Source organism: Carettochelys insculpta, chromosome 12 (genome assembly GCF_033958435.1).
Source record: "Carettochelys insculpta isolate YL-2023 chromosome 12, ASM3395843v1, whole genome shotgun sequence".
In the NCBI taxonomy this organism is placed as follows: Eukaryota; Metazoa; Chordata; order Testudines; family Carettochelyidae; genus Carettochelys; species Carettochelys insculpta.
This window is the reverse complement of record NC_134148.1, coordinates 15,328,663-15,354,782: the sequence shown is the minus strand read 5'-3', so window position 1 is coordinate 15,354,782 and position 26,120 is coordinate 15,328,663. Positions and strand designations below refer to the sequence as shown.

At 42.2% G+C, this 26,120-nt stretch overlaps 1 protein-coding gene across 5 annotated transcripts in view; it reads left to right on the top strand.

Moving 5' to 3' along the window:
* The window catches only part of TJP1 (tight junction protein 1), a 148,084-nt gene that overhangs the window by 35,244 nt on the left and 86,720 nt on the right, over positions 1 to 26,120 (top strand). For 4 of the 5 annotated variants that reach the window (XM_075007346.1, XM_075007345.1, XM_075007348.1 and 1 more), the window contains exon 2: positions 15,654 to 15,710. In XM_075007346.1, coding sequence (XP_074863447.1) covers positions 15,654 to 15,710 — 57 coding nt within the window. Of the gene's footprint in view, positions 1 to 15,653; positions 15,711 to 16,974; positions 17,029 to 26,120 lie in introns of those variants that run through there. The other variant, XM_075007347.1, reaches the window with a different exon arrangement.

The following is a 26,120-nucleotide window of genomic DNA, read 5'->3' as shown; positions in this document are numbered from 1 at the left end:
TTGTGAACAAGACATGAAAAGTCATTCTTCCACTCTACTCTGCTCTGATTAGGCCTCAGTTGGAGTATTGTATCCAGTTTTGGTTGTCGCATTTCAAGAAAGATGTGGAGAAATTGGAAAGGGTCCAGAAAAGAGCAACATGGCTTATGAAGAAAGTCTGAAAGAAATGGGCTTGTTTAGTTTCTTAAAAAGAAGATTAAGGGGGGGGGCGTGATAGCGGTTTTCAGGTATCTAAAAGGGTGTCATGAGGAGGGAGAAAACTTGTTCTTCTTGGCCTCCGAGGATAGAACAAGAAGCAATGTGCTTAAACTGCAGCAAGGGAGGTTTAAGTTGGACATTAGGAAGAAGTTCCTGTCAGGGTGGTCAAACACTGGAATAAATTGCCTAGGGAGGTTGTGGACTCTCTACCTCAGGAGATATTTAAGAACAGGTTAGATAAAGGTCTATCAGGGATGGTCTAGACAGTACTTCATGGCAGGGGGCTGGACTCAATGACCTCGGAAGGTCCCCTCCAGTCCTAGCATGCTATGATTCTATGAAACATTTTCAAAAAATTGCTTTTTATGGATCTAATACTGTTTGTGCTGCTGTCAGTTAAAAAGATAAATCTTTTTCCATGGCCCAAGTATTTTAGTCCTCAGTTTGGTGGAACTTGAAGGTTTGAGATCGTTTGACTTTTAGTTCAGTTCTGCTTGAGTGTAAGGACTGCAGCCCTTGGCCCACATTCTAATGTGGCTATCCATTAATATACAAGTTGAACTTCTGTAATCTGGCAATATCTGTGGTCCGGCATGATTTCAGTTAGCCGGATATCTGTGTATCGTGGATGTAGCCAAGTTTCCCATGGTTTCATAAAGTTTTATTTACAGCCATCAGTCCTGGCTCTTGGTGTTCTCTGCTGTTTAGGTCTAATTTACCCCAAATGTCTTCAGAGTCCAGTAAGCAGTGGAAATGTTGTTCATGCTGCTTGACAATATTGACTTCCTGTAGTTCAGCAAATTCTTCATTTCAGCACTGGTCAGGTTTCAAGTGGGACAGACTAGTGAGGTTCTCCAGTGTGTTTTTCTTGAAGTGAGATGTGTACCTGATATAGTTAGTTCTATATTCCAGTGCTCCCCAAATGTCAGGAGGATTGGGCATCATTTTGTTAGGCACTGTGCAAATAGAGAAGGTAAGGCTTCTGCCCTTGGGCATTTGCAGTCCTAGAGGATGCTAGAATAAGTGAATGATCGAGGATAGGGTTATAACATTCAAGTAATTGAACATGTGGGGTTTGGCAGTTTGCTAATTTCATGTAGCTTGTATTTTTAAAGTATATAGCTGGGGAAATGGACACATGGAAGGAAAACACATTCCAGTTTGAAAGGAAAGAGGGCGTTACTCCCTTGTCCTTTCAAGTACTTTAAAATAACCGTAAGTGTAGTTAATGTGTTTGGCATGGCATGATAGATGCAGTCTGGGATGGAATAGAGGGGAAATTGCATAAGTCACTGACCTTAAGTGAGCAGTAAGAGGAGTCTGGTATAATGGAATATGATAAACCCTTGAGTTACGTGGGGGTTGTGTTCCTGCAACCCCAACATAACTCAGATTTTTGTGCAAGTCAAGGGAGATGGGAACAGGGCTGCAGCTTGCAGGAGCTTGGAAACTGACCAGCACTGCTGCTTAATTCCCAGCTCCTTGCTGCTGTGAGTTGGTCAGTTTCCTGGGTCTGCCTGGTTCCCAGCTCCCTGCCACCTGTGACAAGAGCCAGAAACGGCTCCTGTCAGCAGTGGCAGCAGAGAGTGAGGCTGCGGACCCTGACAGGAACAGTTTCCCTGCTCGTGTCAAGAATAGCATCCTAAGGCTCAGCTGCCACCCCAATAGGAAAGATTTCCCGCTCCTGTTGGGGTGGCAGTCATGTTGACCCTAGACACGTCCGTGTCTCAACAGTTTACTGTACAATAGTGCAGAAGCATTTCATTATAGAAACAAATGCAGGGATGGCTGGGACCTCAAAAGGTCATCTAGTGTACACACACAAGCATCCCTCCTCACCTCCCTATTCCCCCTTCTCCCCCAACACACCTGCTGAGGCAGGATCAACTTTAGGTGTATTATGTGGTAGCTGACGGTAAAATTAAACATATATACTAGGCCTATGGTAACCTAATCTTGCAGGACACCTGTATGAGGAACAGCCTATTCTGTATGCAGGATACAGAAGAATTACAGGCTAAGCTGTTCATGCAACTGATATTGAGGTGATTAGATTACTGCTGGGAGTGGTATCTCTTTGATGGAGATGGGCCAGGGTGATGGAACATACGGGAGATGCACTTGACTGGTAAGAGGTGTAGTAACAACACAAACACTTTGAAACTAAGCTTGAACTAGTTTAAAGGGCTCACTAGCCATTTAAACCTCTTTCAGCTAATTTTAGGAAGAAGTTTTTTCCTACTTCCATCCTGTCAAATAACAAAGGGCAAGGACTTGGGTGAGATGAGGATGGCTATAAATAAAAGGCAATCAGGATGTAATGCAATGTAAAGTTAAAATGACAAACACTGTACAATCACATTAGAACAAATGAATTTTGGTGCATATTACATGTATTTTAAGTTGGAGAGAGATGATGTGAATAGGCTCATGCACCTGGCTAATAAAATCCAAAACAAATAATTTCAGTTATATAAACACAAACAAAAATCTTTCAGCAAGAATAAGAAAATAAGTGTGTAGAATGTAGAAATTTTATTAATCAGTATATAAATGCAAATATACATTCTAAATTTTGTAATATTATTTTTATGAGGGCTTTATGTATATGAAAGCTCTTTATCTTAATGTTTCAAAAGCCCATCCCACCCACTCTCCAGCTTTGAGGGGGAGGAAATCCCAAAAAACCAACAGCTCCCTGGTGTTTCAAGAGCCTGCCCTGCCCCTCCCACCCCCCCCCCCAACCCTTCTGGGCAAAGTGGGAAAACAAAACAAAAGATAAACATAATTACAGTAAAAAAGAAACACCTCTGTCTTGGGGAAGCTGAACAAAATGATTGTTGCGGTAACAGCTTACCCCCATTCAGCTGCCTCTCCTATATGTGCCTTGCAGCTTGCTCAGGCTGGGAAACTGGAAATGATTCCAGCACTCTCAGGGGATTGTAGCCCCCTAGGGAGCAGGAAGGCAGGCAGTTGAGGTCAGCCACGCCCAGAGAGGCTGTGGTGGGGTTGCAGAGGCCTCCTGAGGGTGGGAGATAGGACTGGAAATGAAGCTGTTACACATGGAGGCAGCACTGCTGAGCTGACAGAGGCTGTGGTGAAGCAGCAGTGGGCCCCATGGGGTGAGATAGAGAGCCGATTGTACTGTACCCCACCTTCTGAAATGTTGTTGTGTTTCCCCTGAGGGGCATGCACACCAGTTTGCGCACCTCTGGATTAGACATGAAAAATCATGATATTGAGAGAATCTGGATTTATGGTTTACAACAGTCTAACTCTCTAAATCCCCCTCTTTTGACCTGTCAGAACATGGGTGCTAATGAGCCACTTCATCTCAAGTGGCCCCTTTGAGCATGTGCTAATTACGCATGCTAAACTGTTTGATCTTGTGTTTAGCTGAGACACTGAGTATCTTTCCAAGACCTGAAGCAATGCTCTGCATAGCTTGAAAGCTTACCTTCCTAACTTCGTGGGACCCCCGGTGTTGCAGCATGCATATCTCTGACAGTCACTCGATGGCAAATAGGATGACATCTTGTTACTCTATTTGTGAGTCCATTGATGGCAGATCAGCCCAATTCTGGTGCCATAGATCTTATCACAGAAGAGGCAGGTATTAGTAGCTGTTGGAGAGGTGCACGGACAGTTTGACACTCTTCCCCTCTCCTTCTCCAGCTGTTCTCATCTGCACTGAGGTGGGACCTGGACCGTGTTTAGGGTGCCTTTTGTAGTGTTATCCTTCCCACCCCAGCCATGTGGCGTGAACAGAGTGGATTGTAAATAGGGCTCCTCAGTCATGGATGCAGCAGCTAGACCATTCTACCACCTCAGTCCTTGAAATGGAACAACTGATGCTTACATGCTGGTTCATGACTAAAGGCTTCCAGATTTCACAGTCCTGCTCCTATCTGTTGCCACACATTCTAAATCATTTATTTTTCCTACTGTCTTTGAAGAGCTGATGCAGATCTTGCCTAGAAGCCCCCAGGCTGATCATCCCAAGGCTCGGTAAACAACCTACCTCCTAGGTTTTTTTTAAAAGACTGGTTGTAAAGTTGATCCCATTACACAACAAAGGTGTAACAGCTCGGCTGAAATGAGAATGGAAGCACGGTACTTGAAATGGGATGACATTCTGCTGGTGAAAGAACATGTGTTCAAATGTATGGTTACTGATCAAAGGAAGCAAACTTTTAGGAAAATACAAGAAAAATTTGAGCATTCCAAATTTGTGAGAGCAACATTAGACTTCTTTTTCTGGTATGCAGATTTCTGAGATTGGTAAGTGTTAATATGTGTACGCACATTGGCTGTGTCTGTGCTAGCCCAAATCTTCAAAATGGCCATGCAAACGCCATTTCGGAGATTACTAATGAGGTGCTGACATACATATCCAGTGTCTCATTAGCATGCCACCTGCTGCAGCACTTCGAAATTGCTCTGGCTCACTGCTGCGCATCTCATCCAGACGGGGCTCCTTTTTGAAAGGACCCCGCCAACTTTGAAATCCCCTTATTCCTATCTGCTTCCTCTAGATCTGCTGATCAAAATCCCCGTATTCTGATCAGCAGATCTAGAGGAAACAGATAGGAATAAGGGGATTTTGAAGTTGGCGGGGTCCTTTTGAAGAGGAGCCCTGTCCGGATGAGCTGCGCAGCAGTGAGCCGTGGCAATTTCAAAGTGCCATGGCTGCTGGTATGCTAATGAGGCACTGAATATGTATTTCAGCACCTCATTATTAATCTCGAAATGGCCATTTGCATGGCCATTTCGAAGATTTAGGCTAGTGTAGACGTAGCTTTTGTGTAACAAAATGAGATGGCTTTTTGTGTCCCATATTCTCCCTCCCCATTCTAACTTGTTGCTTCTTGTTACTGTTGTTAATATTAAACTCTAATTTGTCAGAAATTGCACAATAGTGTAAATAAAATCCATTACTTGTCTCAGTGTTACCCTGTGCAGTCTTCCAGAATGTTACCACCACCTCCTTATAAAAACAGACCAGTATAGCTTGGAAATCTGATCCTCCTTTGTCCTGATTGATCTTTGCTTGAAACTTTTATTACTCTAGTCTCCACTTGATTTTTTTTCAAACTGTTTAAACCTTCTCTTAAAGAGCCACATTTTAGATGTGATTGATAGTTCAAAAATCTCAGTGCTATGAAGACATACTAACCCTGTTTTAAAATAGAGCAGTATTATGTAGCCTCTGTCATCTGTGTTCTTGCAGCGTTATATCCTAGTCGAGACCTATATATCAAAGAGGATAAATGTACGACATGAAGATTTAATTGAGAAGGTAATTCAGAACCCTTGATGTAATACTTCCTATCTTATTGGCAGAATATTTCAACTAGTACATATAAAGGACTTTGTGATAAGGGAAGGGAGGATGTCATGTGACTATGATTGCTGAGGGAGGTCTGTTTTGCTTGAAAAGAATCTTAAGCATTTATTCACTGTTGACCAGTTTGAGAAGAGAAATTTTTCTGTAGCTCGCTGAAATGTCTAGTTCTAAAGAAATCCCTTGGTTGTCTCTTTTGGGAATTTTTTAAACTAGCATGCTTGGAAAGCTACTTAGTTCAGACATAGTTTCTCCACATGAGTAGTATCAGGAAGATAGGAGTGAAAATTTGTCAAACTTGTTTTGGGCTCTAGGAATTTCTTGAAGTTGCTTGATACTTTTAGATGACTTTTTGTAGTATGTGATTTATGAAGTTTTTAGTGTGGTAACTGAAATTTCTATTAAATTGAACTATTAAAATATTAAACTTGGAGTTGCTGGATTTTTGTCACAGAAAAGTGGGTTATGAGGATGATCATTTCTGGTCCCCTTGAAAAAGCTTTTTTTTTTTTTTTTTTTTTTTTTTTAATTTTAACTCAGAGGTGGACACTTACTGCTATGGAGTTCTAGCTAATCCCCTTAAAGCGGCCTTTTAACCTGGCAATGGAAGCAGAGTTATTTTGAATCTCTTTGCTCCAGCCCCTACAATCTTCTTTCAGAGAGGTAGCCATGTTAATCTGTAGCTTCGAGAACAAGAAGTCCTGTGGCACCTTGTAGATTAACAGATATTTTGGAGCATAGGCTTTCGTGGGCTTCATCAGGTCTTGCCCATGAAAGCTTATGCTCCAAACTATCTGTTAGTCTATAATGTGCCACAGGACTTCTTGTTGTTCTATAATCTTCTATGTATATTGTGAGTTTCTCCAACCCCTTGAGTAACACGTGGCTGAGGAAAGGCGGAGTGATATTGTTGTTAGTAGACTGAAGAGGATCATAGTTAGTGCTGCCTAGCAGCTGTGCAGGATATGTCCTGGGAGCGTAGTGCTCATAGCTGACTTTAGTGCAGGGGTGGGCAAAATATGGCTTGTGGGCCAGATAAAGCCTTCCATATATTTTCCTTTGGCTTGCTTTTTCCCCAGGCTGGAGCTGAAGAAGAAAACTCAGTGGTTTGAGCATTGGCCTGCCAAACCTAGGGTCAGGAGCTCAGTTGTTGAGGAAGCCATTTAAGGGTCTGAGTCAAATAGATTTAAAAGAAAAAATAAACAAAAACAACCTGTTAGGGATGGTGCTTGGTCCTGGCAGGGGAGTGGACTCAATGACCTCCCAAGGTCCCTTTCAGCTGTGTGTGTGTGTGTGTGTGATACTTGAGCACTGTGTGTGTGTAATACTTGAGCACTCTGCTTGCTTGCTGCAGCTCCTGCTGTGCTGCTCCTGGAACTCTCATGGCCAGCTGCGTGCCCTTGCTGGGGGAAGGGGTCAGCAGTTCCCTGCACACAGTGCTATCCTCACAGCTTTGATGTGGTTGGAAGCCAACCAATGGGAACTTCAGGAGGAGGGAGTGGTGCTTGGAGGCCTAGGCAGCATGTGCAGACACTGTCTTCCTCCCCCTCCCAAGTCGCGTGCAGACACATGTGGCAGAAGTAGTTAGCCATTTTGAGTGGTGTGGGGCCACTGTGGCATGGGTGCCCTGCTGTGCTACCACTTAGGAATAGCCTATGGGAAGCATCTCCAGGACAGAGCCTGTGCCTGGCACCCCCTCCAGCCACCTAAGCCCTGGCACAGGTCACAACCCCTCCCTGCAACAAAACTCCCTTCCAGACATCTCACCACCTGCTATAATCCTGCCACAGGTCAGAATCACCTCCTTCACCTGCAGTCTGTCCCAGACCTCATACCATCTACATTAATGTAATGGAAAAGTGCAGCGCATGACCACTTACCAAGATTTCTTGAAATTGCCTCCTTGCAAAAACTATTGCCCACCACTGCTTTGTCCTTTTCACTGACTTTTAACTCCGAGATAGCAGAGCTGCCATGTTTCTCTCTATTTTAAGGCCATGTCTACCCTTGTCAGCAATGTCAGTCTCCTGATATATTGACATAATAAAACCACCTGGATGAGAGAGAGTTTTTTGCAAAGAAGTTAGAACAATGCAGTGTCTGTGTAGAAACTGTTTTACTTGTTTTCTGCCAAATTTGGAGTGAGGAAACTTTTTTGGGGTGGATGCCACTGACCCCACCCAAAAAAGAAGTTAGGCTACACAAGTGAGAAGCAAACAAACACCTAAAATTCTCACTGATTTGGTGTGGGGCCCTGAGGCTTAGTGTTTCTTTCCATGGTCAGATTAATTCTTCTGAGGTTCAGGGCTAGGTTCAAACACAGTTCCAGGAAGGTGGCTCTGCATATCCCAAAGTCTTGCAGCCTCTGCTGGTTATCCCATCATGCCTCATGGTGCAATCCAGCTACTCAGTGCCTGTTTCTGAGCTCAGTTCTGCTAGTTGATTGTGTGCAGATGCTCCATGAATGCCAACAGCAATCCAGAATTGTTTCTTTTCATGTAACAATGCAGTGCTGACATCAGTGTTACTGTCAGATTGAAAGCTCATGAAATACTGCAAAATCAGCTGGATTATGTTCATAATGCTCATCACAAGGCTGGAGAGCAGTGCAGGATCCATGCTTTCAGAAAAAGATAACGAATACAGTTTACAAGGGCTGTTGAAATGCAGCAGAAACGTAGTAGGAAGCCCCTTTAATGTTGGGAAGAATAAAAATACATCATGGAACATTGAGCTTGCACCCATGAGGTGCAGAAGTCCCTTCCCACAGCACTCAGAGGCAGATGGTGTCAAGTTGCACAATAGGATAGCTACCCCAGTGCACTTCTGTATGCTTCAGCATCACAAGAAACGTTGTGAGTGAGGGTCACCCACAAGCAGTTTAATTAGTGGCAGAGAATCCATTGATGTAACTTGACTCAACTTTATTGTGTAGACCAGCCTAATCTCCTGTTTGCTTCCAAATGGCTGTTGAGGGAAGAGCGTGCAACCATGATTTAGTGATTGTTCCTCTCTCGCCCCGCCCACACCCATGACACTGTCTCTTGAGGCTGTTTTTGAGCAGAAGGAATAGGGCCATCTACATTTGTAAAGGAAGAGCTATTAGTTGCAAGAAAAAGGAAACACATAATACTGCAGTGTCACATTGTTTCAAAAAATATTTGGTCATTGCCACCTTTTCCCTCTCATTTTACTTCAGGTATATCTCCACTAAAAATGATACAGCTACAGGTGTATCATGCTACTGCTATAATCACTACAGTGATATAAGGGCATTCATTCAGGGAGGTTGATTTACTACAATGAACAGCCTAGCTAGGTCAGTGGAAGAAGTCTTCTGTTGACCTCACCTTATCTACCTCACAGTTTTAGTCAGCTTAACTACGTCTCATGGGAGTGAGTTTTTCATACCTTTGTCAGTTGCTGAGTTACATTTTGATATGCCAGATTGATAGCTAGGAACAGACTGTGCTCCACTTTGATGCTAATACTTTTTCTCTTAAAAAAAAATTGTCAGCGATAAGGTTAGCTAACAGTTACCACAATAACCTTCATAAAATTTCATTTTGGTTGCTCAGTTTTTGGTCAACCTATCAGCTAACTTCTGGGTTTTTTTCTTGGTATTTACTATTTTTTGGTTCTCTCCTTAAGACAGGAATTAATGTTTTAAGTGCAGTAAAAATATGCAGTTGATTTCCTGTGAAACAGCAAGAGATGACTGAAAGCATTCTGTGTAGAAAGATTGTTAGACACCAAATGCTGTATTAAACTAGATTAATTAAAAAAACAAACAAACTTGTGTTTGGGAAATCAGAACCTTGAGCTTATTTTCATTATGAAGGACTTTAGCAAAACAAGCCAGCCTTTGCTAGAGACAATAGGCTAGTCCCTTTACCTGAACAAAATGTAACCATCTCTTCCCATTGCCTGGGATCTAGCTAGTTTAAAATAAAAAACAAAATCTTCTCCCTAGTCCTTTTTTTTTCCCCCTCAGGTCTATGTTCTTTTGATCCACTTCCTTGAGTTTCTTGTTGGTTTACTTACGCCTGCCCCTTTTTCCCTCAGCCTCCAAACCCACTGATTTTTAAAATTTATATTATGCATCTTTTTTCTTCCAAATTTTGGGGTTGTCATGTTGAATTGGCTTTCTGTACTATTTCTCTCTTCATCTCTTTCTTTTTTCTTACTCCAAACCAGTTTATACTCCACCCTAATACCACTACCAACTTCCTGGCCAAACCAAACCAAAGCAGTGCAGTAGAATCTCCATTACAAACTTCCAAACACCACCTCAGGAATGGAACTCTGAAATGTTCAGAGCTTTGAACAAAATATTGTTGTGGTTCTTTAAATTAAAAAAAAAAAAATTACAATTGAAAATTGGCTCAATACAACTTTGAACTTTTCTATGCAGTAGACAAATGCTGCTTTCCCTATATTTTTTTAGTAGTTATTTGTGTTTTCTTTGTGGTGGTTCTGTCTCTTTTTGTTTGTGCTTTATTATGTAATTCCCGTTCCAAAAGCAGTATGGATTACATGTTTGATAGGTCTCTTTTTTGTTGTTCTGAGTTCAGAACTCTGGTTCTATTGTAATTTTTTTCATCTCCCTTCTGTAGTTGACACTTTCCATAAGTATTTTTGGGGTTCTCTTAATGTAACTCTTAGTTACCGACTAATTTTTCAGAATGATTTTTGGCTCCTAATCTTTCTCTTTGGACATAGTGGAATTGATATCTGTTTGTTGGTTGTAAAGTAGTTTAATGAATTCTGCAGATGCCTAAGTAATCACATCACTACTTCAGTATTATCTTTCTATTTGGGACCCATTCTTAATGTGAGCAAAGGCCAGTCACCACAGTATTCCCACATACTTAGCAGTGCATGTTATTTGGAACAGCAGATACGGGCACTGGAATTCCTTGTGTCTCACAGTCCTTAGATGCATTAAAAATTGTGTTGTCTTTACATGAGGCTTGAGTGGAACCATTTTGCCACATGATGGGTTAATACTGGGGATAGCTCTCCAACCCTGAGTTGGCAGAACTAATAGGAAAAGATGAGTGGATTATGGGATCAGTAGTAGGGCTGTACGAGACAATGTAAAATTAAGGTGGGGGTGTTAGAGTGTGGAAAGGCTCCTCCCCCCACAAGCTATGTTCATGGCTGCTGCAAATGCTGGCCTGGCCCAGCCCCTGATCTCTCCCCCAGAGATGCTGGGGCCAGGAATTATGACCCCTGTGAGGAGATGTCAGGGCTGAGCAGTGCAGCCCTACCCCCACGCGGACCAGCTCCACTTGTACCACTTTGGTTGCCCTCCAGTAAGCCCCCAGAGACCTCCCTATCCCCTGGCATAAGCCCCTTGCTCTGCAAGCCCACACCTCCTGCCTTGACCCCACCAAACACTTAAATCTGTGCCCTCAGCCCCCCATTGTCCTGACTCCACTACCGTCCACTCTCTGCCCTGAACCCCACCAGCAAAATCCTACTTGAACATTTGCACCTCCACCCTGTGCACTGACCCTTCCCCCCCACACAACCCCGGCCCTTATCTGCACCCACTACCCTCCCACACCAATCCCATTCCTTCCAGTAAACCCACACTACCCTCCCAGCCCCTGCAGTCCTCTTCACCCACCCCATAGCCACAGCCTGCCTGCACACCCCAACACTGCTTATAAGCTGCTTCCCCCCTGCCCAAATGCTCAGTTCCTTGGCCCCTGCTCTCACTCTACCACACTCCACCCTTGTCTTAAGCTTCCCTCCCTGCAGCAAAACCTTTGCTGTGACATCTACGCCCTACCCTTACCCAGATGCTCTTCAATCTCACCAAACAATGTGCTCCGAGTCGCCAACTCCCTCTATGAGCCCCCATGCCCAAACCCTGCCCTCATTTGTCCACTCCCACCCCTTACGCTCAGCTCCACCACACGAGATCTTTGCCATTACACCCTACCTTGTGCTGACAGGGCTGCACCCTCCATCCTCTTTGTCCCCCAAAACTCTTCCAGGTCCCTGCTCTCTCTCCTATACCATGCATCTCCTACGCTCAATCCTCCCACACCCCGACATTTGCCTACCTCCTTTATTTATTCTAGGAAAAGACAGACTGCAAATATCTACTGACAAGCTCTGTGCAATCTCTGAATCTCTCTGATTTTTGTTAGTACAAACTTTTTACCTTCATTTTCCAAAAATACATTCATTTGCATAACCCATATACATTTTCCATTTATTTTCCAAACTTCGGGCGGGGGGGAACAGAAACTAAATCTTATTTCAATTAATGCCCAAGCAACGCTGGGTCAATTTGCTAGTGACAGCTATTAGAATAGAAATGATGTAACATTTTTAAGAAGTTAATTATTATGAAATTCATACTAACCAATTTCTTCCCTCACAACTTTTAAAACAACTGTTGACTGAAGTGTGAAAATGTGCTTTTGCTGGATTATTTAAGAGTTATAGGACTGGTATTTAGCTACCATGTATTCTCACTATAAAACTGCTCACTCTTAATTTGAAAAATAACACATCAAGATTTTTAAAGCCACAATTTTTCAGTGAAATCTTTCCCATTGGGAAACATCTGGGTGTAGTATAACTTATAGCAGCTTTCTTTTTGTATTTATCTCCATAATGCTGTTTCGTCAGAAGCAGAATTTGTCAGTTTTAAGATGATTTCAGGGGGAAAGGTAGTATTTGGATAAACCTAGTTTTTGTGCACAGTTATGTCTTCAAATAAGCAAGTTAACACGAAGCAAGTAGTTATTAAATATTTGGATATGTTAAATGCTATTTAAACTATTACATTTGCCCAATTACATACATAAAAATGACACTATCAAATTCATAGTTCATTTTGATTAATGTTGTGAGCTGTGAATTTTAAAATACTGTACAAACTTTATTATATTTTAAAAAAAATAGTATATACTGTATTATCCAGGTGTGCCAGATAGGCAAATGTGTTAGTTATTCAAGCTGGGGCTGGCAGTTGGTCCCGTTCCATGGTGCCAAATAACATGGCTTTTACTGTAGGTCACTTTTACATTTTCAGATGTGTACATCTGAAATTTCATGGTGTTTAGACCACCCCCCCCCAGTTACAACCTAAAAGGTACCTAGAGGTGGGTTTGATTCCTCCCTTCTATACCCAAGAGCAGCCAGGCAGGGGAAAGACAAGTCCAATCCCTCCCCTCCCTGCTCGCCTGGGACTTGAGGGGAGGAGTCTCCAGCTGGGGTGCTCCTAGCATCCTGGGGAGATTGAACCCACCTCCTCAAGGCTCCTCCACTGGCAGATACCTAGGGGTCTGCTGTCCAGCCCTGATGTTTTCTGCAGTAGGAGAGGTACCCAGAGGTGGACTTCCCCCAGAGAGGAAGCGGGAGGGGGAGGATTCCTCCTCTCCTGTCCCTTGCAACCTCAATTGGGACTTGTAGATAGGAGCCCACAGATGGGGTTTCACAACAGTATGGGGGAGCTCAGATTTCACAGCCATGAAATTTCACATGGCCATGAAATTGGTGGGGCTCGGCATATATTGGTAGGAAAGGAATTAGAAATAGTTCTCCAGTTAGAAAGTTAAATGAATGAAGATTAAATACACATCTTGAATATTGAACATGTACATTCTTAGTCTTTAGTGTCCTTTTTTTAAACGAATTCTTAATGGGAAGCAGTGATTCTGAAGTTCAGCCAGTAAGGTTGGCAGAAGAACATCAAATAAAAAGCTTCAGGCTCAGTGATATTACTGATGACCCGAATAAGGACACAACAATCCGTGCCTGGGATTCATTTCTCTGGATTTTTTTTTTTTTTGTGGGGTTTTTTTTTTTTTTTTTGGTTTTTTGGTCACTCAGGAGGATTCTGTTGCATTCTGATTGAATTGTCCTATTCTTGAGCATACTTTTGTGCAATAGTTCATTATGGTATCTTTACTAAAGTATATGGTGATTTATAGCATCACTTTTATTTGATTGATGCTTGTAACATTGCAGATAGTAACCTGAAGTGAAATTATTGGAGCTTGATTTTGATTCATTCCTGAAGAGTTAGATGCACTTCTAAACAGTAGAAATTGGGTTGCTATCCTTGTTCAGAAAAAATTACATATTTTAAAATCCAGACAAATATTTGATTACTTATTCAAAATTATGCAACATCTTGAGTTGTGCATGCTGCTTGCTAAATTCGTGTTCCACCTTATAAGGCAGTGCAGTAGTTTCCTTATCTCCTGTTCTTGATACCAATATTAAGGCCCATAAAGATAGTCATCAGCCATTTAATATGACTTTCAAAGAAAAAGTGATAAATTAATGGGTTATTTTTCACTAAAATTGGATGAAGAGAGCTTAGTTTACTTGCACAAACAGTTCTTTATTAGCTTGATAAGAGTATTCAGGCTAAAGAACTTTTTTGCCAAGACTAAAGCTGGCTGAATAAGACAATCCAGAAATGAAAAGAACATATGACATTTGCTCATTGTATTATTTGCTTAACAAACAGATGGATTCTCTTTTGTTGTGATGTTGACTTTGTCCTAGTATTTAAACGTTCTCTCACTAGTGCTAAATACATGATGTTTTGTGTGTGTTTGTGTGTGTGTGTGTTTTAAATAATTTGTCATAATTACACTATTAAATGTGCTTTTGTTATGGATAAGATTCAAAATTCCATCGTCTTTTAAATTCAAAGCATTTGTGTAGTTTGGAATAAAAAGGAAGTTGTAATTTAGTGAAATATATTTCACACAGAAAAAATAAGTTCACATTAGAAAACAAAACATGCACTAGAGAGAAAAAATAGAATAAGACGTTTTAGTGTTATGACGTAAACTCCCTGAGAGCCAGCCAAGACCTTGTTTTTTATTTACCAGTAAAGTATTCTATATATATGCAATACTTAGTGTAAGTTTTTAAGGTTTTGTATGACGTATAAGAGTACACACTCTGGGTCAGGTGTTAGGGTAGAATTATCAGAAGTAGAGCATTGTAATAGTATTTCCATGATACACTGTAAGCTGTCTGTATACATTGTGGCACTGACTCTTCGTATTTGACAGAGGCTGGTACAGTTCACTGCAGTGTTGGCAGGATTTTTATGGCTGCTGCCTAGTTAAGACAGGTCTATTTCTGTTGCTAGGCATTTTTCTTGAGATGTTTGAGTATGCTCACGTTTTTATTTTTATTAAGTAGCTGTTTGATTTGCTTGCTTATGAAAGGGTCTAGACTGACTGGGCTCTGTTTGAAAGAGAAAATCCAGCATCAGTATAGGTAGAGGCTCAGTTAAACTCTCATATATTCCCTGTTGCCTTACTCCTGCTCTTGCTCCAAATCTCCTGGTTCCTGATGGTTGGGTGCTGTGGCTTTTTTTTCCTTTCTTTGTTTCCTAAATGCCTGATCTTTATTGATTGTCTTTAGTTTCAAACTAAACATGCCAATCTTGTAAATATTTTCATACTGCTACTCTAATTTTGTTCCCTTTACCCTGTTTTGCTCTGCTGTGCCAGTGTTTAGATAAAAGATGTCTAACATACATTGAACTGCAGAATCAGTCATAGACCACATCCCACCAGAACAGCTTGTAAGCAACTGGTGGTCAATGGACCAGAGTTGGAGCACCTTTGGTCTAGCCATCTGTTGAAACTGTTAGGATTCTCTGATGATAAAGCATATGAGTAGAAGGAAGGATTTACTCACACACAGTGTTTAAAGTTGGATGCCATTTTCTTTCCGTATCTTTGGCTTTGTTCTGAAAAGGGAAACACCTGTGTTGTGAAAAGTGTAGTTAACATCAGCAAAAATTGCACAACCGTTATAGGCATCATAGTGCTAACTTAGTACTTGTGTAGGCGCTGAAAATTGTCGTTTAATTAGTATGAGGCAAATGCAGTTAGGGAGTCCTTTTGCAAACATTTCAATTAAAAACACAGGAAGTTCTGTTGATCTGCTTCCTGTCTTTTATATTCAAAATTGTTTTTTCTCTTGTTTTTCTGCTCTCCATGAGTAGCTAGCTATGAATATAAATGTTGATTGCTAGTGGAGGTACTGAACAGCTCATAAGATTTTGCTGTGAGTATACAGAAGTTCTAACTTTATTTTTCTTTTTAATCAGAGCACAACAATGGAAGAAACAGCTATATGGGAACAACACACAGTGACTCTTCACAGGGTAAGTATTACAATAATTAATTCTGTGTGCATAACTCAGGATACTGGTAACTTCTGAAAACAATAGAAAAGACCCAGATGTCAGGAAGCAAAAGAAAAGGAAATGGATTATCACATTCTCTTGTTTAAAATTAGAGTTGTTGAAAATTATCTGCTCAGACAGTAGTTGTTGATGGAACTTGACAAGAAGACAACTTTTGCCTAGTCACTGTTAAGTTTGCCTAACTTTTTAAGATTAATTTTATGGCATCCCCACACAATTGGAAATGGCGCTGAAATATATTTCATGCATTGCAAAGCTAAAAGTTTTTAGCAGTTTAATTGTGTAACCTAAACATAAAACCTGTGTTTATAAATGTTTGTTTTGCTGAAACTTGAATGGGACAGTAAAATCAGACATCAGGAACAGTAATGTACAGAAGCTTGGGGGGGAACACTTCAGTCTCCCTGGACAGATTTAAGGGTGACAGTCCTGAAACAAAAAATTTAAAAAATCAGATGGAGAGAGAAATCACTGAGCTGCAATTCATTTGCAAATTTGACTCCATTAACCGTGGATTAAACAGAGACTGGGAGTGGCTCGCAGCTTACAAAGGCAGTTTCTCTGCTCTGTGTGCTAATATCTCCCCATGGGACTCTGGCAAAGGCTCACATCCCCCTGTCTGATCTGACTTTTTTCCCTCTTTTGGTAAGTACTGTTGATACTGGGCCATTTCTACCTTGCTGGATAGACCCCGTCAGCTCTGGCCCTCCCTCTTACTGGGAACCCCACTCTTTAAATAACCCTCTGAAACCACCCCCATGCCCCTACTCATGCATCTGATGAAGCAGGTCTTTGCCCACAAAAGCTTATGCTCCAAAATATCTGTTAGTCTATAAGGTGTCACAAGACTTCTTGTTCTCAAAGCTACAGACTAACACAGCTACCGCTCTGATACTTATTACATGACAGAAAGTATTAGTAACGAAGTCTGTAGTAAACTAGCAAAAGACTTATTAGCTAAGGAAAAGAAATAAGAGTTATTGAGGTTAAAGCAAGTAAAATACATCTACAGGTGAGTCAATTTGTAATTCTGAGTAGTGCCAAAGATGATAAACTGCCAGTTTTCCAAGTCTTTGTTACTAAGGAGCTGCGTCTGACACGCTTCCTTGTAAGAGCCCAGAAATCTACATTTTTTCCTTGAATCTATAGTTAGAGGTTTTTCAGAAGACAACAAGTGGAGTCTCTCTAGCCACCTGGGCTTTTCCTTTGATGATGGAGAGGAAGGAATGCATTTTGAGTCTTTGACCTCCAGTTATCATGCAGTGTGCTTCCGATGGTATGTGGCCAGGATTCATCACTGAATTTGGTTTGCTGTTTGGATCATTATCTTCCTTGGCTTGGTCTGGGTAATGATAGGGCAGGGGAGTGTGACGTGAACCCTGACAAATGCCCCCCATCATCCACACTGACCAGTTGCTTTGCAATTAGCACTTTACATTCCAGAAAGCCTCTTCTTGGTTTGATGGGTTATTTAGTTACCAGTTTATAAAAATGTAAAAAATTGCTACTACATTGTAATGGGATACACTAAGTGAAAACTATGCAAGTCACATCCCACTTTTTCATGTTTGGGTCACATTGATCAGTACTAATGCACAAGTGAATTGGCTTGGGGGGTCATGGGTGAGCTGGTACCTGGTCTGACAGTATCACATAAATGTTCAGAAGCTCCATGCTATAGGTGCTTTTGGGATAGACTTGCAAAAAGTGTGGACAGACCCACTCCTGTCCCACGAAAGCTCATCACCTAATAAATTAGTTAGTCTTTAAAGTGCTACATGACTGCTTTTTTCTTTTTCTAGAATACAGACTAACATGCCTATCTCTCTGTTACTAGATTACAGAATATGAATCTTTCAAGGGTGGGGGCGTGTTAAGACTTCTTGAACCATTATCTAGCAATAATTTGGTCTCATTGATTGATTCCTACCATCCTGCAGTAATAAAGGGTTTATAGTGTACTGCTTCAGCCATGTACATTCTTTTTAAGACAGTGGTTTTGCATCTGGAGAAAGTATGCATATTGGGATTGCATGTATACTTTGGATGAGCTGACTCTTGTTTCAGTTTGCTGTTTGTCTGATAATTAATTCTCTTCCAAGGAAGCATCACGTGGTCAAAACTAGTTCTCAACATTTTTCTTGTTTGATTGTCTTGCTATACATTGCTGCTAATTTACAGACTGTTTTCATCTTTCCCAGCAGTTCAGAGTCCAAAATTGTGAAGATTGTAGATGGAAAAGGACCTAGAGAAAACAGTTGCTGAAGCAGGAAAGATAGTTAAGTCAAAAAATAAAGGGAGAAGGATAGGAAGGAGCAGTAGAGAGAAACTGATAAATTAGACATGAGTAATAAGGCCAGGGGAAAAATGGTGAAAGTTGGAAGTATATGGACCATAATATTGAAAGCTGTTTAAAAATTAATAGATCAATAAAATGATGAGGAAATTGTTGAAGGGTCCTCTTAGCCCTTTATGTGGGAAGAGCCAGTGTGCCTGTGACTCATCAGAAAACTCCTATATGGCCTTAAGAAGGACACTTTCCCCCCCGCCCCCTGGCAACCCTAGAGCTTGTAGAGACCTGGTAAGTCAGAACCTTCTTTGCGTAGGGACTTCAGCAGCTTCTTATAAGTGTTACGCTGCTAGAGCACTGGAGTATGAATTTTTCCATGTCATCTGATGACTAGGTCAAGAGAAGAATTGCTCCCTTAACTTAGCCAAGTGTGCACTGGTGTTTAAATCAGCTTAATTATGTTGCTCAATAAAATAACTTTTATACCCAAGTGACATAGTTGATGTAAATTATCAGGTAAACCAGGCCAGAGTCAGTCTAGAACAGAGCAGATTAGAGCTGCTTGTGAATGAGATTGTCAGATGGGAGCTGCCAGAGACCTGAAGGAGGCAGTAAGTTGTTCCTAGAGGAAGGCTGATGGCAGGAAATCAGCAAGAGGGATTTGCCACTTACCACCCCAGTCTAGAAAGCCAGGGACCAGAGGGCCAAAGGCCAGACCACCACAACATGAATTGTCTGCTGACTTTTAAGATGTGGAGCCATAGGTGAGGGCGAGAGAGATCTTAAGGACAGGAACAAGGAAGAAGCTTAACCGTTGGCATATCATAGAGGAGTTGCTGGGAAACACTGAGATGGCTCATGAGAGTTCACCCTTACTCCACTAGAGAAGCCGTGGGGTTTCCAACTATGTTCATGGAATTGCACTTCAGCTGGCAGGACTGAGGTGGCTATCCTGCTAAAGGGACAAAAGAGCACAAATGAAGAGGCCCAGTATACTGTTTGGTGCTGAAATATGCTATGTGGGATGTACAGGGACTAGAGGATGTATTTTAAAGACTACATCTATTGGCTATGAGAAAAAGACTGTTATGGAACTTCTTTTATGAAGTGCTTTGCAATATTTTTTTTATAATAAACTGTACCCAAAGAGAAACTGGAAGGAGAATCTCTGGTGTGGAATTAGTGGGACCTCTGAGGGAGGGAAACTGATGCAGGTGCACTTGTTCAGTAGCATCCTATAGCTGGAGGTTGTCCCAGGAAGGTGCAGCCCTGATGTAGATATCTGTATATGTGCCTCTTTATCACTAGTTCAGATCTTGCCGGAGCTGATAGTGACTGAAAGTTGTTGAACATCTTATGTTGAGTGGTGCACCTTGCATAATATGCAGGTCCCTTTTTTGGGAGTCATACCACCGAATGAAAAATGTGATAGTCCACAAAAAATGACATGCCCTATTCAGGCATAGAGATGGATTTATCTCAGGATGTTCAAGTTAAACTACCACAACAATGTTAATTTGCACTGCTGCTTTCGTTGCTGTGGATATGTAAGATCTACTTGCTTGTGCTCTTGGTCTATAACTTTTCATTCTGTTTTTCTTTGAAAAAAAATCAAGATAGTTGAATTGCAATAAATTAAACTGATCTTTTCTACTTGGAATGTGGGTCCAAATCCTGGTAAGGTCACGAACACATTTCATATTTCAGATAATTCCACATAAAAAACCCCCTCATATTGAGCTTCTTTCAGTTTTGTTGAAGGCAAAACTGGGGCTCTGTTAATAGCTGTAAAAATTAAAGGAAGCACTGAGTGACATACTGGAAGGCAATCATGTAGGGCAGGATGCTCTTTTTATGTGCTTCTGAATTTAGTTGGTGGTTTTGTAGTCCTTCAGTAAACCATCAAGTTTTAGCACTGGTAATACAAATTTAGTCTGTATTAAAAACCAGACACAAGTCCCTCCATTTGTTAATGTAGAACTTCTGCTTTTGTCCAAATTGGTCATCATTTGGAATGGAGATGTGGAGGAAAAGGTAGCTTTCAGAAGGGGTGGTGGTGGTGGTTCACTTTCACACTTTAACATCAGCATTTCTAAAGCTATAAAGTAGATGAGGTGACTAAAACACAATATGGGGTGTAAGAGTCCGATTTCTGACCTCAGTCACAGCCATCAATCAGCACAGAGCAATAAAACAATCATTTTTGGGGAAACCACTTCCCCAACAGTTATGTGGATATGGTTACATGACCTCCTTACCACCTTAGTAGCTCTGAGTCCAGAATGGATAGCTACTGCACGTTCCACCCATTCTAGCTTCAGGATCCACTTCTCCCTTCATAGGAGGAAATGGGAACTGGCTCAGAGGGAATGCAAGGTAAGGGACTGGAACTGGCTCATGGAACTGAGCACTGGAACTGGCTCATTCTGCAGCAGCTGAGAGTAATGAATTACAGTAAACCCTCAAAATGCATGATTTTGAGTTGTGCTTAATCAGAGTCACAGAATCATAGGGCTGGAAGGGACCTCAGGAGGTCATTGAGTCCAGCCCCCTGCTTCAAGCAGGATCAACCCCTACTAAGTCATCCCAGCCAGGACCTTGTCCAGCTGGGACTTAAAAACCTCAAGGGATGGAGAATCCACCACCTCTCCAGGCAACGCATTCCAGTGCTTCACCACCCGCCTGGTGAAGAAGTTTTTCCTAATATCTAACCTACACCTTTCCCTCTTCAACATCTGACCATTACTCCTTGTTCTGCCATCTGACACCACAGAGAACAGTTTCTCACCCTCCTTTTTAGAGCTCCCCTTCAGGAAGTTGAAGGCTGCTATTAAATCACCTCTAAGTCTTCTCTTCTGTAAACTAAACAAGCCCAAATCCCTCAGCCTCTCCTCAGGTCTTGTGGTCCAGACCCTTAATCATTTTTGATGCCCTTCACTGAACCTGCTCCAGCAAATCCACATCCTTTTCATACTGGGGGGCCCAAAACTGGACACAGTATTCCAGATGTGGCCTCACCAGTGCCGAATAAAGAAGAATAACTACTTCTCTAGATCTGCTCGGAATGCTCCTCCTAATGCACCCCAGTATGCCGTTAGCTTTCTTGGCTACAAGGGCACACTGTTTACACATATCCAGCCTTTCATCCACCATAACCCCTACGTCCCTTTCTATCGTACTGCTGCTGAGCCAGTCGGTACCCAGCCTGTAACAATGTTTGGGATTCTTCTGCCCCAGGTGCGGGACTCTACACTTCTCCTTATTGAACCGCATCAGATTTCTTTTGGCCCAGTCGTCCAATTTATCCAGGTCCCTCTGGATTCTCTCTCTCTACCCTCCAACGTATGTACCTCTCCCCCTAGTTTTGTGTCATCCACAAACTTGCTGAGGGTGCAATACAGTCTCTCATCCAGGTCATTAACAAAGATGTTGAATAACACCGGCCCCAGAACTGAGCCTTGCAGCACTCCACTTGAAACAGGCCGCCATCCAGATATTGAGCCATTGACCGCTACCCGTTGGGCCCGACCATCAAGCCAGCTTTCTATCCATCTTATAATCCAAGGATCCAATCCATATTTCTTTGACTTATGGACAAGGATGTTGTGGGAGACTGTATCAAAAGCCTTGCTGAAGTCGAGGTATATCACATCCACTGACTTCCTCATGTCCACAGAGCTTGTTACCTCGTCATAGAAGCTGATCAGATTGGTGAGGCAGGACTTGCCCCTGGTGAATCCATGTTGGCTACTTTTGATCACTTCCCCTCTTCCAAGTGCTTCAAAATGGATTCCTTGAGGATTCCCTCCATTATTTAATTTGCATAAACACAAGTTAAACACAGATCAAAAGTGCAGTCTCCCCTCGGCCCAGGTTCTACCCCCTGGCCTGTGCAGCCCCTGTTCAAACCCTGCTCCCACCCCATCCCTGCTCACCACGCACAAATTGCTCTGGCTCAGCCCCCGCTGCAAGCGGCCGCAGTTCAAACCCCTCGGCTCCAACTCACCACCCCGTGTGTATCTATAGTTCAGCCTCTGCCCCCTCCCATGCATGGCCTCAGCTCAGCTCCACTCCCCCATACTCCTGCAGCCCTAACCACCCCTGCACCCTTTTGAAAGTTAAGTCCTGGGGTTTGGGGGGGCAATTAGGAAGGGCTAAGCCTGGCGGTGAGTTGGGGTGTGGGAGAGGGGGCAGGGGGGTTAAGCCTGGGGTGGGTTAGGGCTACAGAGGAGGTGGGGTGGGGGTTGGAGTTGAGGCAGAGCTGCACATGGGGTGGTGGTCTGGAGCTGGGCTCGGGTGGTGAGCTGGGCCATGGGGAGCTGACAAAAGCCCATGGAGCTGGGCTCAGGTGGGCTGACAAAAGCTGGGCTCTGGTGGTGAGGCAGTGGGGGGTTTGAACTGGGGCTGGGAGGGCGGGGGTTGAGCTGGAGCCGGTCATGAGGGGTGGTGAGCCAGAGCTGGGAATCGGGGTGAACCAGACCCATGCGTGGGTGGTCAGTGGGGCCATGGGGAGGGGTGGGGGTGGGGTTTGAACCCAAGCCGGGGGGTTGAGCCAGGGCCAGGGGGAGCGGGATTTTGGGTTGTGCTTAACTCATATTAATGTGAGGTAAGTGCAACTCAAAATTGTGCGTTTCGAGGGTTTACTGTATTTAAATGAAAATGTAGCTAGAACAGTTGCCATTGCACAGACAAGGGCTAAAACTTTCAAATGTATTTCTCAAACAACAAAAAAATTATACTGCATAACACCAAATGGGAAACTTCCTTCTTAGTGCTTGGACTTAGAAATACAGTTGGACCTGGCTAATTCACACTGATCATTGACACACTCATACAGTTCACAAATTAAGAAATAAACAGGAGAAAAACTTTACAAAAATGTGATTGTACCTTATGTGCACTTTTATTTCTAGTTTAGTTTTAATTTTGATGATTCTAGTAAAGTAACATGCATTGTACATATAAATGTTTTGTGGTAAGACCCACTTAAGTATCAACTCAAATGTGCAACCTTTTGAGAGGAAAGTTTGAAATAACCAGCACTTTCAGTTGTAAAGTGAGCGGGTCAGTGAAGATTCAGAATTCTTTGGCTGGATTTCATTCAACAGTACTTTAATCCTCACATTTGTGCCCTGCTGGTGTTTGGCTTTATTGCAGGAGAATTGCAATGATAAAGCCATCATTTAAAAATAACTTTATCTCCCTTCATAAGAGGTCCCCCCCCCCCCCCCCCCCACATGTAGTACGTTTTATCAGGAGGCAGCTGGGTCTGGTGGATTTTGATACTGGAAATGGTAAATTCCCTAAATCAAAATCCTAATCCTGTCTTCTCTGTGTTACATTGAAATCTTGCCTGCTCATTTTGCTTCCCTACCGTTTTTTTCTTCCCTTTTTTACTTAAAAGGGTGCAGAGGTTTAATATACTGTGCAGGTTTGGGACCCAAGTGGATCTCTCTGGAGCTCCATTGACTTTACTGCAATTCCACACAGTTGAGTTTTATAAAGATTGAAAGGGTCAGGGTCTTGGTTTGTAAAGTACTTAAATTATGTGTGGTGTAAATGGCCTCTGTTGTTTAATCATGACTATGTCTAGTGTTTTAAAGAGCAATTTATTATGGAAAAATAATTGTAGAAATGATAATTGTGGCATTCGGATTAGCCCCTCATGACTGCTACATCAGATCTGCTCAGTTTACAAATAAAAGGTGGGGGGTTTTTTTTGTTTGTTTTTTTGTGTTTTGTTTTTTCCCCTGGCTGCCACCCCTGCAAACTCAGCTGGGTTATTTCTGGCACAGATATCACCCACAGTAAACATTTTCCAGTGGGATTTAGTTAATGATTTAGTTGCTGACTTGCATGATAAGGTAAAATTTTCTCTTGCTGTCTGAGCTGTTCTGACTGTGGCTTTTTCATGAGTTACAAAGCAGTAAAAATTTAGTTTAGTCAATGAAGTCAGCAAGGAGTGGATATAAGTAAAAAGGTGCCATTTTTAACATAATTGCTTTTCAGAGCAAAACTAAGCTTTACAAAGTCAGAAGATGGTTGCAGTAAATACTAATTCTACACTAGTGTCTGCTACTGAGCAGTTGTGGAATATCTTCCCCACATCAGGGAGTGATAGGAATTGAAGTTGGATGTGTCTCATCCTTCATGAGTGCCCGAAAGTTGTAAGATGGGTACCACAGGCTCTTCTGAGAACCTTGCAGTTCGTTTCCTTTATTTGTATGGGAAGACATGCTTTGTTCGACCAGAAGTGATTGTTTTTTGTCAACTTTCTCATTTGGAAATTTTTCACACTTCATTTGACTCTCACCAATTTTTCAATTTTTTTCAGAATTGTCTGAAAACTGAAAAATCAGTTATTCTCTCAACTCTCATAAGCATCCACTTGCTTTCTGATATTCTGTAGCAATTCAGAAATTGTATAAAACCTTTCAGTTGTCTTGCTGCTTTTATATGGTGAGATAGTAGAGTGTCTGCACATTGAACTCAAGTATAAATCAAATGATTATATTAGTTCAAGGCATTTCTTAAAATTTTTACTTAGTGTGCAACAGGCAGGTTCTGTTTCCAATATGGTGCTGTAGATTTGTACTGAGCTTGTCTGAAAAGGGACAAAGTGCTATTTTAATTCATCTAATTGACAAGAATATCTGAAGTTTGGGGTAAAGCTCCATTGATGCAATGCTTATGATACTTACTGGTGGGGACATCTCTGCTCAAACCTCAGTTGTTCTCATTGGAACAAAACAGGCTCATCAGCATTTTCCTTGACTGTTCGTAATTCCTAGGTTTTATTTGGGGACTACCCTCTCTCTGCTTTTGAGTGTCAGCTGAAAAACTCTTGGCAAACCATAACCCTTAGGCTCATTGAGGAGCCCACCTGAGCTGATGGGTCCTGGGTGCACTTAAATTTTGCATGATTAAGACCAATTTACATACTTCTCAGTCCATATTTTTCCTCATAGTTGTGAGCTCATGCTTCCAGTATTAAGAAGGAAGTGTTAAGAAGCCTGTGCCCTGTGTGCATCCTTTATCAGATGTTACTGGAGGCTGTTTTCAATATAAAGAAGGCAAAGTCTCAAAGCCAAATACAAAATTCCCAATGTAATGGATCATTAAAGGGCAACACAGTTGAGTTTTTCCCAAGACGGAGGGAGGAACTTTTGATTTTTTTTTTTTTTTTTTTTTTTGTTTCCTCTCTAGGGTCAGAGCACTCTTAAGCATGTGAGTTCTAGTATTCTTATTTAGTTTTGGCACCATACCTCCTCCTTTGACTGTGCGCATGTCCATTCCACATGCACTTCTGCTGGAAGTTGTCCCTCAGCATTATCCGTAAGGAAACCAGCTTTGGTGACTTCTGCATTGGGGCCTACATGGTGTAATGTAAGGGGCACCACTAGCTTCTCCCTCTCTCATTTCCTTCTTGCTGCCATTGACAGAACTGCTGTGGCTTTGGCTAGTCTTGTTTCCGTGCGAATACAGTTCTATTATATATAGTTTTTGGTTAGTTTTAGTGTTGGTTGTGATTTTACGTTGACCTGGCTGGGTATGCCCTGATCACCAGACTCCAGACCCTGTGAAGTGTGCAAGCATTCTATGCATGTTAGTGAGTCGTACAGTACTTGCCCGTGGTGTTTTGGTGAGGATCACATGACTGACAAGTACTGCATTTGCAAAGTCTTTTAACCTCTCCCCACCACACAGCCCGACTAAAAAGAAAAGAGACACTTGCTTCAGGCCAGTAACTCTAGCACCAAAGCAGAGGTTGGCCTCTTCCTCGAGCACCATAACATTAGCGTGAAGTGCCCCGCCAATCCCATCCTTAGGCTGGCACTGTTCCCTACTCACTGGCTCCGGTCAAGAAATCCAAGATACCAGGGAAGGAATGATCCTCAACATCCAGTATAGGAAAGAAGTCAGAAGGGATTAAAACCTGTGATAGGTGGCCCCAACTCAAGTGGAACAGTCCAGCCCTTCCCATCCTGGGTTGGTTAGACTGGGAATTTTATGAAGGCTTCCAACACTTAGAGGTGCTGTCAACTCTTAGAGGCCTTGTAGGCAGTGCAGGACATATT